At 32.1% G+C, this 17,057-nt stretch overlaps 1 protein-coding gene across 8 annotated transcripts in view; it reads right to left on the reverse strand.

The window, feature by feature from the left end:
- LOC145280080 (rho GTPase-activating protein 18-like) overlaps nucleotides 1-17,057 on the reverse strand; it is a 312,700-nt gene that overhangs the window by 11,025 nt on the left and 284,618 nt on the right. For all 8 annotated transcript variants that reach the window (XM_080131781.1, XM_080131785.1, XM_080131780.1 and 5 more), the window contains 5 exons: nucleotides 14,069-14,160; nucleotides 9,981-10,058; nucleotides 7,762-7,921; nucleotides 7,079-7,161; nucleotides 4,738-4,944 (listed from right to left, as the gene is read on the reverse strand). In XM_080131781.1, coding sequence (XP_079987907.1) covers nucleotides 4,738-4,944; nucleotides 7,079-7,161; nucleotides 7,762-7,921; nucleotides 9,981-10,058; nucleotides 14,069-14,160 — 620 coding nt within the window. The remainder of the gene's footprint in view (nucleotides 1-4,737; nucleotides 4,945-7,078; nucleotides 7,162-7,761; nucleotides 7,922-9,980; nucleotides 10,059-14,068; nucleotides 14,161-17,057) is intronic.

Here is a 17,057-nt window from a genome sequence, read left to right on the forward strand (position 1 = left end):
GAGCATGTCAATGACCCTCATCACAACCTCTTTCATCTAAATTGTCTCATAACGACAAAGGTTTTCCTTGAGCTTAGGGAATAACCAAAAGTCACAGGGAGCAAGGTCTGGACTATGTGGAAGGTGAGAAACTGTCTTGATGTTGGTTAAATAGTTTGTGACAAGGATAAAGCACCTTTGGGGCAAACTTTGTACAAATCTTCTGCATCTTCAGTTCCTTGCGAATAATTGTGTGTACAGTTCCCACACTGACATCAAACTGTGCACTTATTGTCTCTAGACATACGACGGTCCTTATCCATGAACTTCTTTATTTGGCCAATCAACTTCTGTGTTCTGATTTCCTTACTCCTATCATATCTCGTAGACCCCTTTGAATCTCATATGCCATTTAAAAAATTGATACTTGATTCATGCAAGATCAGGTGAAGCATTCCATATGTTTCTGTGGCATATTTTCCAAGTTTAAAACAAAATTTTATTGCATATTATTCTTCTAAAGTGTCCTCACACCCAGAATGTATTTTAGAAATTCACCAGATGTGATAATCAGGGTTTAGTAAGGTGTATTCCAATTCCTGCTGTAACTGTTAATTTGAACCTGAAATCATGAAAATTTGTCAGCCATCTTATAAGATGTATAGCAATAGCATAGTGAATTTTCAAGAGTCTACGACAATTTTGAATGCCTGCACAAACAAAGTCTGTTAACGTATTGGAGGCACCTCATTTTTATCCAAACTATAAAAATTCAAGACTTTTTAGCCTGTCAGAAATTCATAAGTGATAGGAATAATGGAGTTTCAAAAATTAGGCATTTTTCTTGAGATGAAATCACTAGCAAAATAAAAGTTAAAAAAAAAAAAAAAAAAAAAAAGTTTGTATAAAACTAATTTGTAAGTAAAAGAATTTTTACCATCTGTTAAGCTCCCCCCTCCCCAAGTTTTCAAAGTTTGGTAGAAAAACAATGCTTGAAGAAATGATTTTAAAATAGAGAAGTTGAGCAATAAAAAGTACACGAATCCAAACAGAATCAAATCGTAAAATCAGAGAGCAATGAATCGATTAAATAAAGCACAAGTCAGAAATCCATAAACAGTAACATGAATAACTCCATTCTGACCTCAAGTCCTACGTAACTAATATTCCTGATAAAAAAAGAGATCCAGACAATTACACTTAAGAGAATAACAAGGATACTAAAAAGAGCTCTCGGTTGGTTTCAATAAAAAGCAGGGCAATGTTGGCAGCTGGTTTGGCTGCCCCATACCCAGCGTTACAATCTTCAAAGGAAAAAAAAAAAAAAAAAGAATCCAGGAGTTCGTAGAAAGTCAAATTATAAATGGAAACATCTTTTTCAAGAATTGCTAAACTTCCTTCTACTATGCATTTAATGTAGAAGAGTGCTACAGCAGCACAGATATGCAGTGGTGTGTGTGTGTGTGTGTGTGTGTATGTATATATATATATATATATATATATATATATATATATATATATATAAAAAGAGGGCTCCCGTAAGCCGTGATGAAGGCAACCTTTCTAGGAGAAGCAAATCTCTGATTTAAAAAAACCATAAAATAGGAGACCAGTACCCGCATTAAGCTGGTCTGCAGTTTAACTTGTTACTGGCTATCTTGCTCTTGCTTGTTGCTGGATCTCAACATTTTGAACTGAGGGAGAGACTTAGCTGTCGTACAAAGCTAAGACTCTGTAACATCATCTGTGTATAGATACTCCCTCAGGCATTTGTCTATTAAAATGGTCCTGTGGCGATGGAAGTCATTTTTGGGCTCATGGACTTTAATTCTCTGAGGGAGTGGAACTTGTCTGACAAGACGTTGCAATCATCATATATATATATAATATGAAGGTCATTTCAAAAGTAAAGTCTTTGTTTTTTTTTTTCTTTTAACGAAAAAAGTTGAAGACTGAAGGTGTAACATTAAAGCGAGTGATCTTTTGTGCTCCAGAATTAATTTTTCAACATAGTTACCATCATTCTTGGTGTACTTTTGTCAGTGATGAACGATGGCTGTTCATGGGTGTCCAGAGCCTGCTTTGTGTCATATGATGATTGTTCCAAAACTAAAGCATTTTTTCTTTTTTAATTAAAAATTGAAGAGCTACAAAAATGGGAGCGGTACAATTAAAACAATTTGTCAGGAATTCAATGATGCATATCAGTTTCTGACGCACATCCATGACAGGGGTTGCTTTCTTAGAGTCTCACACAGTCAATATCTGCAACAGAGATATGAAACTTTCAGGCTAATAAATGTATAAGTTCAGCCATCATAACGATGCAATTTGCAACCCCCTCTGATTCACTTTCCTGCCAGGGACGTCCAAAAAGCAATCAACTTTGATCAATGTGGTGAAAACTGTCATATCAGACAACTGCTATTCACACCTTCAAACACCCGGGCTAGTTTGGAATATATTCCAACCAAGAAAACAGCAATTCTTCCCTCTTTGTCAGAAACATTGCTTATAGAATATGAGGACTAAAGGACAAAATAAGGGAAGTGAAAGTTAATTATAGGGAAGTACCCTGAGTGGGGAGATAGCATGATGTTTGTTCATATATTTCTTAGTCTGTCTATCCGTTCCACCACTTTTCTAGGAAACTACCTGGTCAATCTGGCTGAAATTTTGTATGGACCTTTGTTATGATAAGGTTCAGTGAACTAAGGGTTATTGTATTCATTTAATGCACAGTTAGGGAATTATAGTGGTTAGTATTTAATGCAAAAATGAGCCCAAATTTAACCATATTCAACCATAAATTGTGCATAAAGCACTTATTCTAAATCAAAAGTCTAGTTACGTTTAAATTTCTGCATGTTTGTATGGCTGGGGAAACAAAAAGCAGGAAAAGAATTAAAAAAAACAAAACAAAAAAAAACACACATTCTGAGGAAAGAAGATTTTAACAGAAAATCTTCCAGTATCTAGGGACGCTTACAGTGAAGTGGGGAGTGTGCTGCTAATTAGATGGATTGAAGGTATTTTCCTTAAGGGAATATAAGTTCAGACAATTCATTGGAAAACACGAAACACTTGCATAACAAGCACAGGACTAACACTGTAGAGATGTAGCAGAGGATGGAAATCGCCAGACAGTATGGTATTTGCTAGGTTAGAAACATTTTTTTTTGCACCATTAACAATATCTTCCTTTATATATATATATATATATATATATATATACTAGCGGGGGGTACCCGGCGTTGCCCGGGTGTTTGGAGGTGTGTATGTGTTAAAAAAAAAAAAAAAAGTTTTAGTAGGATAGAACCCCGAAGCCTTGACGCGGAGGTGGAAACAAAAGCCAACCACTTAACCATCTCAGCCACGAGTGAGAGAAATTGGTGAGCGTGTTAAGTTAAAAGGTTATAAAGTGAGTGAAAGAGGTTTGATTGACAGGTAGCCGCTAAATGAGGTCATCGCAAGAGCGTTACGATGACGTGGCAGTATTTTATTTACTGCGGGACAGCTTTTTGGGATTTGTTTACTTTGTTTTAATGCGGGGCAGTTTTCGCTTCCCCAAGATGATGGTGGGGTTAAACCAGCTCCCCATTTAAAGGGGATTGTCCAAATTGAATAGCAATTGTCTGATATAAGGAGCAACTCCACATTAATCAAAAGCTGATTGCTTTCTGGGCATTCCAACGTGAAAGCCGAGAACAGGCAACGTTTCAATTAGTTTCACTTTATACGAACAAACAGGCGACACGGTGAAATAGCGCTAATTTTTGTAAAAGTCGATGTAAATAAATCTAGACGTGACGTGCGTTCACAAATCCACAATATTATGATTTAGACAGTATATAAAAAGTTAAGCCCCTCAAGAATGACGGCGAAAAAAGCCTTTGCGAGACATACATAAAATAATCACACACATTTTGCCTTTTATATATATAGACTAGCGGGGGTAACCCGGCATTGCCTGGGTGTTTGTAAGTGGGTGTGTGTGGTTTTGGGTAAATCAAAACTCCGGTGGGGGGGTGGGGTTTAAAATAATAAAAAAAAAGTTTTGGTTGATGAGAATAAGGATCGAACCCAAACCCTTGAGGCAAAGTTGGAAATTAAAGTGTGAAAAAAAATTGTGCGATGTTAACCACTAGGCCATCGCGACATACTAACAGAAACATGTTTGAATTTAAGTAATAAAAACAGAATTGACACGTGGCCGCGATAAAAGTTAACTCTACTGCTTCTATTTGACCTCATTAATGAGGTCAAATAGAAGTAGCGGAGTTAACTTTTGCTGCGGGGCAGCTTTTGGGTTTGTTTACCCAACTTTGACTGATTTTTTCCCCCAAGATGTTGGGGAGGGGGAAACCAGCTTCCCATTGTCCAGATTGAATAGCAATTGTCCGATATATGGAGTCTGGCCCCACATTGATCAAAGCTGATTGCTTCTGGACGTTTTTCGGCGCGATGCTGAGAATGCGGTTTGAATTTAGTTTCACTTTATTTATACTAAAAAACAGGACAAACAGGCGACAGAGCGAATAGCGCGAATCTCATTAAAGTCGACGTAAATAAATCTAGATGCTACACGCATTCCCAAATCCTAGATATTATTATCTAGGGGGTATATAAACAGTTCTAAGTGATCGTAACCCCCCCCCCCCCGAGCGTTGGCGAAAAAAGCCTTTATGAGACATACACGAAATGGTCACACACATTTTGCCTTTTATATATATAGAAGATATATATATAAAAACTTACTGTCCACAGAATGTCCAGGTATTTCACCATCAGTTTAACAATGTTGGCAGGCACGGCAATAGAAAGTTCCCAATCTTTAAAGTTTTTTAATTTTTTCGATGAAGAAGGAAGGAAAAGATTGGGGGCCATTATCATGGCCACGTTGGACAGACTCATTTTGTTCTCATTCTTGTAAGCAACAACCTTTTGGAGAAACCTTAAAAGGAGCTGAAAGTAAAAAAAAATAAATAAATAAAAAAATATAAAGTAAAAAATTTGATAATTTTTTTTTTTAAATAGCAAATGAGAAAGACTTTCGACATGCTATTAAAAAGTTATGCCATTTTTAGAGTTTGTCTCTTCATACACACATAGAAACGCGTGATTGGTTGACAAAAAAGGAATAGGCAGAGTACACATAACTAAGGAAGTAGTTGGTATTTATTTGCTTCCTCACGAAAGCAAAATGTGACACAAGGTCGTTTTTAATGAGAGGGAAAACCAGCTCCCCAAAGAGGCACTCTGGCAATTGCAAAAATAAAAATTGCCTTAGTATAGAAGGGTTTCCGCTACATTGACTTAGGACAACTTATTTTTAAGTCTAGCATCAGAACAGATACTGCACTTTGATCTTGTCTAGTATTCAACCTATATTAAAAACAAAATAACAGCACAATCTGTATGATTTACATACACAAAACAGAATAAAAAGATCATATTCCAAAAATCACGTAAATTGATCAAGTAATTTATTTTATATAAAGAAAATAATTTTTAAACCATTTTAACAGATTAAGAAATCATACACATTACAAGCCGGATCTTGCAAGTTTGAATTATTGTGGAGTTATCTACCATTGTTTCGGCAAAATAGCTATGGAAGATGGTTCCTTTCTGCTTACTCATAAAATTTTATTTTTTCATATATAAAAAAAAAAAAAAAAAAAAATACAACTACTTGACTACTTGATCAATTCACATGATTCTTTTTGGATATGATATTTTTGTTCCGTCACTGGTACGTACATACAGAGTTATTTTTGTTTTTTTAATATCGAGGGGATTCTGGACAAGAACCCACATTGCTAAGGCAATGGTTTTTAAAATATCAATACTAGGGTTCGAATCTCACATGAAAGATTTTTTTTTTATTAACTAGATGTGTGTTTTATATAAAGAAATTAACATACTAATAAAAAAACACATGACAAATATTTTTTTACAACTAAACTTTTTGTTTTTGATAATCTTCAAAAGAAATAGACACAAAGAATATTAAGTATTAATTTAAAGTAAATTTTTGTTTAACAAAGTTTCTGTATTTTGCTAATAAAAATTTGTAAATAGATTCATTGTAGTTACTTACTCTCATGCATATTTTTTTTGTCCAAAAAATTTTAAATATTTTTCTTTGTACTAATTAAAAACTGGTAAAAGCATGGTAAAGATGGCAACCGGCATACACAGGTAGCAACACTGTTCAAGTAACACAAACTAGAACTTTTTTTTTTCATTCTTTGGAATTACTTTTACAAATTGATTTGAAAAGATTTTCACAAAAAGTAAAATGCATACAAATGTGCACCAGTGTCTGTATATATGCGTATCTACATATATATACTAACACCACTTTGTGTGCATGTGTGCTCGTTCCCTATTAACTCCAAAATGGCTGAGATAATTCTCTTGAAGTTTACGCAGATGTATTTTATGCCTGGGAGTATAAAGTTTTGTATCGGAATACCTCCAATAAGCATTAAAAAAAAAAAAAAATCAATGATCAAAATCTGATTAAAGAAGGAACAGTTCAATTTTGAACAAAATTAACAAAGACAGATATTACATAGGGAAATGTACAGACACACGCACACACACATTCACTTATATATATATATATATATATATATATATATATATATATATAAATGTGTGTGTGTGTGTGTGTGTTGTTTTGGTAAAATGTTTTTGCCAATTATATTTTATTGTAGATACTAATCCTTTTTGCTTAGAAGTTCAACGTATGTTAAATATAACAGAATATATAAAAGAATGACAGTATAGTTACATTCCAAGATCCAAATATTTATTTTCTCATGCAAAAACAGCCCCTCCAACATGTTAAAATTCCAGTACATTTTTTACAGATCCATTTTATGCAGAAACAGTTATGTTACTACCATCTCTTTTCATGCATATACTCTTCCGAAAAATTAGAAATTCTTTACGTATTCGCCACAATTTTGCATCACTGTGCCTGTTTTACAAATATTTTAGTGGAATGTGTTCTGATGACTTTAAAGTCTTTACTATATAAACAATTGCTCCAGAGAACTATCCGTACACTTCTGGTTTCAATACAAACCTCAAGAGAATTTCTGTGGGCATCTGGAAGTGCCATGATTAGGAGATTCAATGCTTTCATCTGATCCCTCAAATTGGAAATGACTGGAAATATGAATGAAAGTTGAGAAATAAAATAAAAATGAATAAAAGTTAAGAAATAAAATTTGAAAAAAAAAAAAAAAAAATTGAATTAAAGTTAAGAAAAAAAAAAAAAATTACAAAAACATAACATCCATCACTCCATACCCTCCAAATTTAAGAAATGTAAAGCATCAAATGTTAATATGTTCTTATTGTGCCATTTGGTTTCTAGATGAATGTGTGTGTGTGTGTGTCTGTATGGGTTAAAGAAGGCTGTGGTATCACACAAAAATCTACTTCACACAAGTGAGAATGCTTCGGGTGACAGACAAGGAACTTTCCCCTCTTTCCTTTAATGAAAGAGCGAGGATAGAACCTTTCATTACATTAAAATATGAAACATCATACAATGGATCATCGAGTTTATTTCCAAATGTTTTAGTGTTTCTGTAGTCATCATACATGTAAAAAAAAAAAAAAAATAAATAAATAAAAAATTAAAAAAAAAATTTTTTTTTAAAATTTTAAAAACATTTTTAAAAAATTAAAAATTAAAAAAAAAAAAAAAATGGCAATAATGTCAATAGAAACAAAAGAAAAGTTATTTTAAAAGATGCTTACATTGTACTTGAGCAAAAGATTCTCTGTATTCGTGAGTGAGCAGTGGGTTGGGCAAGTCTCTTAAAAACTGCTTCATCAAAGCAGATCCATCATTTGGACTCATAGATTCCCAATCAAACCTTCCCTGATAAAACTGTTCTTCCAGATCTGTTCGCAAATTCTATAATAAATAAAACAAATACAATTTTTTTTTTTTTTTTTAAATTTCATAAGACCAAATCTTTTAGTAGTTTGACTATTTCAGTTGACATGGAGTTATTTTACATGTCTTTTTTAGATTATCAACATTGTTATTCATGCCTATACAATGTTTTGGTCAATGCGCCCTTTTTCAAGGACACATGGTGGTCTGTTTATGTACAACTAGTATGGTTATTTAGCGTTACCCGGGAAAATGGACAACAAAATAGAATTTAAAAAAAAAAAAAAATTAAAAGTGTCCAATAATTTTTGAAATAAAGATTTAATGCAATAATACTTTTGCAATAAGGTATTTTATAAAATCCAGAAATTACATGGGAAAATTGGAAAAATAAATCTACACTGTATAAATAAATTAACTTGTGTACTGTAACTAATGTCGTGAAATCACAAAAGCAAAGTTCTTAAGAAAAATAATTCTCTGCGCAAACCTCAACTGACCCTAACTGGAAGTCAGTCGCATGCATCATGCAGATTTCTTTGTTATTGTAGCGAAATTCGAAAATGGAATAGTTTTCGAAGACAACGTAAAAAAAATATATATGCAACAAAAAGGGTTGGTTGTTTTTGTTTTACGGCATATCAACCCTTTTCGGGTTATTTAAATGCCGAATCCAAAGATTTTGAAGAAAAAATTTTTAATAGAATATATTTGTTGTTTTCATGTCGATTTCTATTTAACCCATAGTTGGAACCCTAACAGGTACTACCACTCTGGGTCAGAGTGGACCTGGGAGTAATGGTAATTAAAGGGTGGCTCCACACTCCCCAAAGCCCACAAGCTGGGGCCTCACCACTGGATATAGTTTAAGGTCATATCCAGTACCGCAACAAAAAGGGAGATAAATATTTTCGAAAAACTGGAAATCTTTGTCCAATTTAGCAGAACTTAATTTTTTCTAATAGTTTTCAATAACATTCCATTAATAATTTTCTACATTATCATTTTTCGTAATTTTAGGATATTTTCATTACTGTGACATGAAATTTCAGCAGATACCATAGGTTTCACTTAATTCAATATTTCAATTTTTGAATTTCGCTACAACAAAGAACCCATTACGTTTTTAACAGATATGAGTCTTTACATAGTTATTTCCCTTAGAACATCTATTTAAATGACTAACTATTGTTGCATTAACAGTGTCGCAACCAAACCATTTCCACACCTCAAGGCAACATCTACACATGCTAATACCATTAGAAAAAGTATGGATCTGCAATATAAACATTCATATTAAAAAATAAGTGGTTAAATAACTTAATAGAATTTATGAAAGAAAAATCTTACTGTAATAAAAATATATGAGAGCAATATTGCTTATTAAACTTTATTAAGCATATCATAGTTTTGTAGATATATCTTTTTGAATTGAAAAGCATATTTAATTTTGGAAGGGTTTTCAATGGGTAGCTAATCTGTATAAGTCAGAGATGAAAAAGTTTTTGGTGGGCAGCTGATCTGTATAAGTCTTGGACTTTAAACTTTTGCGGGCAAAGATCTTTCATGCGGACACGAACAAATTATATGCGGGAATTCTAAAAGATCCAGTATTTTTATGGAACAATTCCGGTTTCTGATTGGTTGCTAGCAGAACATGGCTCCATTTGATTGATCAGTTCCTATCGCCAGTGTCTATATGTAGAACCTTCCAATTTTCTTTAATCATACCTTCCATTCATATAAAAAATATTGCAACATATCTATTTATGATTATCTATTACACATTTATTGTCACTTGTTTCCAATTTCGAGGGTTAGCCATTTGGGTCATCAACTTGATCGAATGATTTCCCTCCACTTAATTAAATCCATTGACAATGCTTCTGTTAACCTATGTTTCAGGTCCTGCTTGGTGTTATCATACCACCTTTTCATAGGTTGACTTCTTGAGCAGGCACCAGGTACATCAAAATTAATGATTCTTCTTTGCCACTTAACTATAAACAGGAAAATTCTTATTCAAAGATATCTTCAACAAGGGAGGTAACTATTGACATTACCGTTTTCCACTTACCTTAATTCTTCCAAATGATCCTGGGATTCTAAGAATTCCTTCCACATGGACACCGTAATCCATCAAAAACTCTATCAACTGGAAAAAAAAAAGTTTGTAAAGATTAGGTTACAAATTGGTCATCTTTCTCCATTTCACACCACAGCACTACCCGATTAAAAAGGTAAGAAAAGAAAAACCAAACCGCCTAATTGCTAAGACCACTCAATATATACACCTGACTGTGCTGATAAATTTGCATATAGAACTTGTAACAGAGATGATAAAATGTACTGTCTGAGCATGCTCATGCTTCTAGCCTTGACTTCCGACAAATTCTGAATTCTCAAGTAAGCCATTCTGTGTTTCTTTTTGTTGTTTAGTTCCGTTACACTCCCATGATCTGATGATCAGATAGATGACAACTCAGAGCTGGTCTTCATCTAGCGCTTTTCCGAGGTAAAGGTACTTCCTCCTCGGATAGTTTGTAGACTCTTGAAAATTCCTATGTTATTGCTATATATCTTATGAGATGACTAACCAAATTTAATGATTTCATGTTCAAATGAACAGCTCCAGCAGAAATTGGAATACACCTTACTTAAGCCTTATTGTCACAGCTGGTGAATTTCAAAAATGCAATCTGGATGTGAGGATACTTTAAATGAACGATATGCAACAAAAATCCCGTTTTAAACTTGGAACAAATGCCACAGAAACGTATGGAATGCTTCAGACGGCTTTTGGACCATCTTGCATGAATCGAGCATCAGTTTTTGAGTGACATAATAGATTAAAAAGAGGCAGAGAATCTGTGATGGATGAGGAAAGGTGTGGGAGGAGTAAGGAAGTCAGAATACCAGAGTTGATTGGCCAAATAAAGAATTTCATGGAGAAGTTATGTTACCTATTCTTTTTACAAATGACATATGGACAAGTATGCATTATCCATCCCCCCCCCTTTTTTTTTTTTAAATTTTTTTTATTTTGTTGTTCGCTTCTGTTACAGATTAAAATAAAAGCATAGAACATAAGAAAATTAACAGAAAATAATTTTTTTTTATTCAATTTTCACCCCAAACAAGGTACAGTGCCACTTTGAAGTAGGGAGCTACTATTGGGTATGTAAGTTGCAGGGATACTATGAAGGGAGTTGAGCAGCAAGATGTCTGTTCACATTATATTTGAACTTTTGCATGTCAGTACAATTGGGAAAGCAGAATCCTGGAGTTTCAGTTCTGGGGAAGAAACTATTGGAGTAGAAGGCTTTCTTATACCTAGGGATCTCTACTGTGTAGGGGTGGCTGCTTGTTGAGTTTGTTGAGGGTATTTACGTCGAGGGGGTACAAGTGCTTGTAGTTTGTTAGAGCATTTACCATTAAAATACTTGTAGAACAGGCAGAGGGATGCAGTCGATGGGACAGAGGCTGAAGCTTAGATGACAGTTTAGGACCTATCAGGTAGGCGATCCTTTTAAACCCTGTCCAGGAGGGAGAGACAAGTAGCAGATGTACCCCTTAAGACTCAAAGTGATGCAGGCGATAAAACTAATTTGTTTTTAAACAAAAACTAAATACTTTATACTTATTAACAAATCTGGAATAAGCTCAGTTCTTAATGAGAGATACTGTATAATATGCTTTTTGTATGATGTAATAGCTTATTGCCATTGCTTCAAGCATTAACATCGCATGGTTTAAAGTCATTTTTTTTAATGTCAATATTGCATAAGTTATGTGTATACATATCTGTATTAAAAAAACTCACTCCTTAACTAATTAAGTGATCATGAATTTTGGAACATAGATGTTAATCATAAGGGTAATAATTTGGGCTATATTTAGTCTAATACAAAAGGAATGTAAGTGCTTCATGAAAATTCAGACATCTGATTTTTGTGAAATTTTAAGAATAGGTATTGTATTTCAATTAATAAATATTCTTCGGATTTCATTTTTTTTTTTTTTTTTTTTTTTTTTTTTAGTATTTTAACATTTATTTTTTTGCGGGGGGCATAATATGAGTATCATCTCCCATTTGAAAATTAAGATATATCAAATTTGCAGGGAATTTGATCCATATTCATTAGATAAAATTCCGAATTTTTTTCTTTAAACTCTAAGCTTAATCCATAAATTTTAGACATTTTCTTACAAAATCATATCAAAAGTGGAGTAAGGATTCTAGAAAAAAGGTTTAGTAGCATTATGTTGATTTTATTTTTTCTAAAAGGGACAAAAGTGGTGCAAAATTGTTGTATTTAGGAAATTAATTTTACCCATCTTGAGACAGGTGTTCTAGTGTGTGTATGTATATATATATATATATATGTATGTATGTTTTGTGTAACACAATGTAAGAAATGCTATATGTGCTGATTTTGAAAAATTTATTTTGGAAATGTCTATTTTCAGATTGGAGCTGTAGAGGCAGGAAAGAACAAAAAAAATCAAGATTACTTTATTATATAGATATTTAAAAGCCCTATACCTTTCTCCTACATTATCATCAGTCAATAAAATTTTCTACAAGAGTTGAACACACATTTTATTTAAGTACATTAAATACACGTTTACACTAATTTCTAAAGGTCTTTTAACTCAAAATGTTATCAAGTATTTTTGAAAAATCCAAAAATAACCAGTAAAATTTTATTGGCTAATAAGAATAAATTTAGATGGCGGGAAGTACATCTTTTAATAGGCAATAAAACTAAAAATTAATCTATAGGGATAAGAGTTTGATGCAAACATCATTTGTTTATAAAAGGGATTGTAGCATGTTACTCATTGCAGTTAGCCTGATGAACTCCAAGTGAAGTTTCGGCTAGTGATGGGATGATTTCAATATCCCCTTCCCTCCACCGGATTCCATACTAAATTGCCGATTCCAATTCTTTATAAATCTCTAAATATATAACCCTAAAATTGTTATTTATTCATGATTACAATAAAAAAAATGTTAAATGTGCAAATATTTTCACAAACGCAAAAACACTTGTGGAAGATGATATATAGATTTTAGTTTTACTGAGAATTTAAAATCAATAAATACTTATGACCAGCAGTATAAGATTTAGAACAAAATCAAATAAAAAATAATAATTAAAAGACACTTTGACATCAAGATATGTGCACAAATTTTTCTGATTCTGATATCCCCCAAATTTCTGATTTTTCCAATTCTGATTAATTGTCACAACACTAGTTTTTGCATAGTTTGCTTATATATAATATATATATATATATATATATATATATATATATATATATATATATATACACACACACACACACACACACACACTTCAGAATAATGAAATATATCTACTGGCATGTAAATCCAGTGATTTTTCGGTCTTACAAAATATTAGATGTAATATTTTATATAAGACAATCCCAGCTAAATGAAATTTAGCAATATACAAGATAGAGCAAATGAATCAAAATTTAGGTGTTTAAATTTTATGATTTGAAAAGGCTAATCTTCATTCATTTTGGATTTAAAGTACAACATCCTTTTTCTGTCTCAATGCCCATTTTTCTTATTCTATGTACCTTAAAATGTTTTAAAAACTTTAATTTTTTATGTTTATTGCTTTTAGCAAATAAGGTGCAAACCAATAAAAACATTCGCTAATATTTTTCCTCTGAGGAGATGAGAAAACATTGAAAACTCGTGGGTTTTCAAACAATAAAAAATTCTAAATTTGAAGATTAACCTTTCAAATCATAAAATATAAATAGCTAAATATATACACACACACACACTTTCAATTATAAAATATACACTGATATATAAAAAATTTTCCAATTGGCATGATTATTTAAGCTCAATGAAAATGTTTTAATGAGTAGTTTATATTCCAAAGTTAAAAAAAAATGTTTTTTTCTTTCATATTTTATTTTGTCTTACATTTTTCGCTGAATGGCATACGAACACCAAACAACTCATCAGAGACAGTTATTATTTTCAATTGTATACCATTCAATGAAATGTGTAAGACAAAATAAAATATTATGAAAAAATATAAACATACTTTTTTGGGCTTTGGAATGTAAACTGAGATATCTATATACATATTAGAATATTGTTTGAAATGTTCTTACCTGTTTGAAAAAGAGAGGAACTTCAAGAAAAGGGTACCGTTTTTGGTCATTCTCCAATTGTACTTGTAATGGGACACCAAATATGCCATGATCTATCAAAGATAAAAAGAATTGGCAATACAGAATAATGAACTTTAAATATTTGCTCTCTTAAAAATTCATCTTTCATTAAACATAACTTAACTTAGTTAGTACAGCATTTGAACCAGACAAAACTGATTTTTTGTTGTTGCAGAAATTCTGCAATGTATTACGTTTAATAACCCCCCCCCCCTCCAAAAAAAAACCCATAGCCTATGCCTTTAGCCTTTAGATGGCCTAGGCCATCTAAAACTTTGTAGATGCTTTTGTAGCAGGGAGTTCTTTTTTGGGGGGGTGAGGGTGCTGGCCTGCACTCCCAACCTTCCCAGAAGGTACATACAGAGCCTAGCCTTCCCAAATGGTCACCTATCCGATAGATGCCAGGTTCAATGTTGCTTAACTTTGGTGATCTGGTAAGAACCGGTGTGTCAACGTGATTGTGCCGTACTGTATTACGTTTAAGGACAAAATTTCTATTGATGATTGTTAATGCATTTTATACGAGGAAATAAGTTAAAACAATAACAATATAAAATAATACATTGATAATTATTCTTGTGAGAGACCTTATGCAGGACAGGAGGGATATATATATATATATATATATATATATATATATACATACATACATACACACACACACACACACACACACACTAATATTTATTATAGTGATGAGATATAGAGACAAGTATTTTTTTTCTGTACATGTAGATGAGTTACGTCCCTTTGATCAAAATTGGGACATTTTGAAAGTCCTTAAAATAACATATAGCACTAATTGAATTCATTTTTTGTGGAAATCGCTCCAGACAAGGCATGAAGCCACTTGATGTAAGGAGAAAAAAAAAATTGTTTCAAGTAAAGCAGATTCATCTGTCAGCCAGACAATATCAAAGGATTGATGGAATGTTTTATTAGTGATTACTACCCGTCATAAATCCCCATGTGGCATCTGATGAGGCTATCCTCCACCAGAATAATCCAACTTTTGTGAGGAGGCAAGTACATAAATTGTTAAACAAATTGGGTATTCCAATATTCATAAATTTATTTTAATTTTACTTAACAGGTGACATGAGTGTCAATCATGTTGTTTATCTAGGTGTTAGACTACAGCAGTTCAAATTTGAAGTTTAAATGTTCAGTAAACCATTTTGAATATGGATTTGGTTTGATCGTTTTTATTTTATGGAATGTCAACCTTTTGGGGGATTATTTAATGCTGAATTCAGTAATTTTATAAAAAAGTTTTATATTTCAATTTCTCCATATTTTTCAAATATGGATTCATTGGATTGTTTTGTAGAGGAAAATTGTTTTTGTAGCGTATGATTGAATTTTGCAAGGATGGGGGGGGGACAATAACATTGATGTTCAGTGCATTTTTGGTTATAAATCGAGTATCTTCAGACAAACTTATCTGATAGAACCAAATTTTAACCAGTGTGGTGGGAACATAACCATATAGAAACATGAATGATATGTCTGAATGAATGGACGTATAGATTACAATGCTGACAAAGACAGAAATCTCAAGACAAAACCATGTAAATAATAGTTCCTCATCCCATAAATTGAGGCAAAACACTAGATAAATAGTAGTAGTCATCGTAATTAATAACTTAAGGTTGCAACTTCTAACAACTGATTCAAAAAAAAAAAAAAAAAAAAAATTGTGATAACTGTTTAAACAGACCCTAACTTTTAGCAGTATAATCACTTTGATACACAAATTCTCATTAGATCAACAAAGTTAAGTGATGTTGAGCTTGTTCAGTATCAGATGGGTGACTATTTAGTGGGACAGTGGACATAAAAAATAAATGTAGATTCAAGATCGGCAGAAAATACTGTTAGGCCAAAATAGCATCAGGATATAATCTGCTTCCTGCTACTTCCGGTTTGAGTTAAAATATAAGACAAAAGAAAGTTATTCAAATAATTTCTATAAATATAAAAAAAGAAATATTTTCTTTTACAACATAAAATTTTCTTTTATTATAATAATATTTAATGAACTTTATTTAAAATCTATTTCCCTCTATCCACACATGTATGTGTGAAATGTATGGAATAGTGGATAAGTATGAAAAGACTAATAAAATTGACAACACTTATTTCTAATAGTCTGTTTATATGCTTATCCACTCTTCATGTACTAAACATTCAATATTGTCTGAAATTTCATTGTTTTAAACTTTTTCATTATATATAAAAAAAAAAACTTTAGGAATTCAGATGATCCATTTAGTAGACTTTAGTGTCCCTTTAATGTTAAGAAATATTTTAACTATACTAAAAATTAGATGAAAATGTGATCTTAACGATGAGACTGGTTAAGCATTTGAAAACAAAGCCGTATTAATGTATTCAAGTTATTTTCAATCTGTTAAGTTTACTTTCTACCATTTGTTTTGTTGCAAATTTAATTTTGAAAAGATTTTTCTGGGTCAAAAATAGCAAATAAATTTTGTTAGAAAAAAAAAAAAAATGTCCCTTTTCCCTCCATTCTCTTGCATTTTATATGCGCACCATTAAAAAAAAAAAAAAAAAAAAAAAAAAAAAAAAAAAAAGATAAAATGGCACTTGCAAATATTTTTCCCACAGTGGTGCCATGAGAATTCAGAGTAGATAAATAATTATGGTCTACATTTGTTTTGGTTCTCCCAATGAAACATTTCCAAGTCAAGGTAAAAATATAACAGGCATGGATGGAAAGCAGGAAGAACAAGACAAGGGCAGACAACTTTGACTCAAGACAAAATCCATCCAAATATTCATATTTGGGTTATTCAGGCTAATAGTCTCATCTTGGCCCTTAGATTTACAGTGTTTCCATATATGTAACCTCCAATATTCATTTTTTTAAACTTCGAAATCTTTATGCCAAACTCTAAATCTTTTA

Source organism: Euprymna scolopes, chromosome 7 (assembly GCF_053919585.1).
Source record: "Euprymna scolopes isolate OS-2025 chromosome 7, ASM5391958v1, whole genome shotgun sequence".
In the NCBI taxonomy this organism is placed as follows: domain Eukaryota; kingdom Metazoa; phylum Mollusca; class Cephalopoda; order Sepiida; family Sepiolidae; genus Euprymna; species Euprymna scolopes.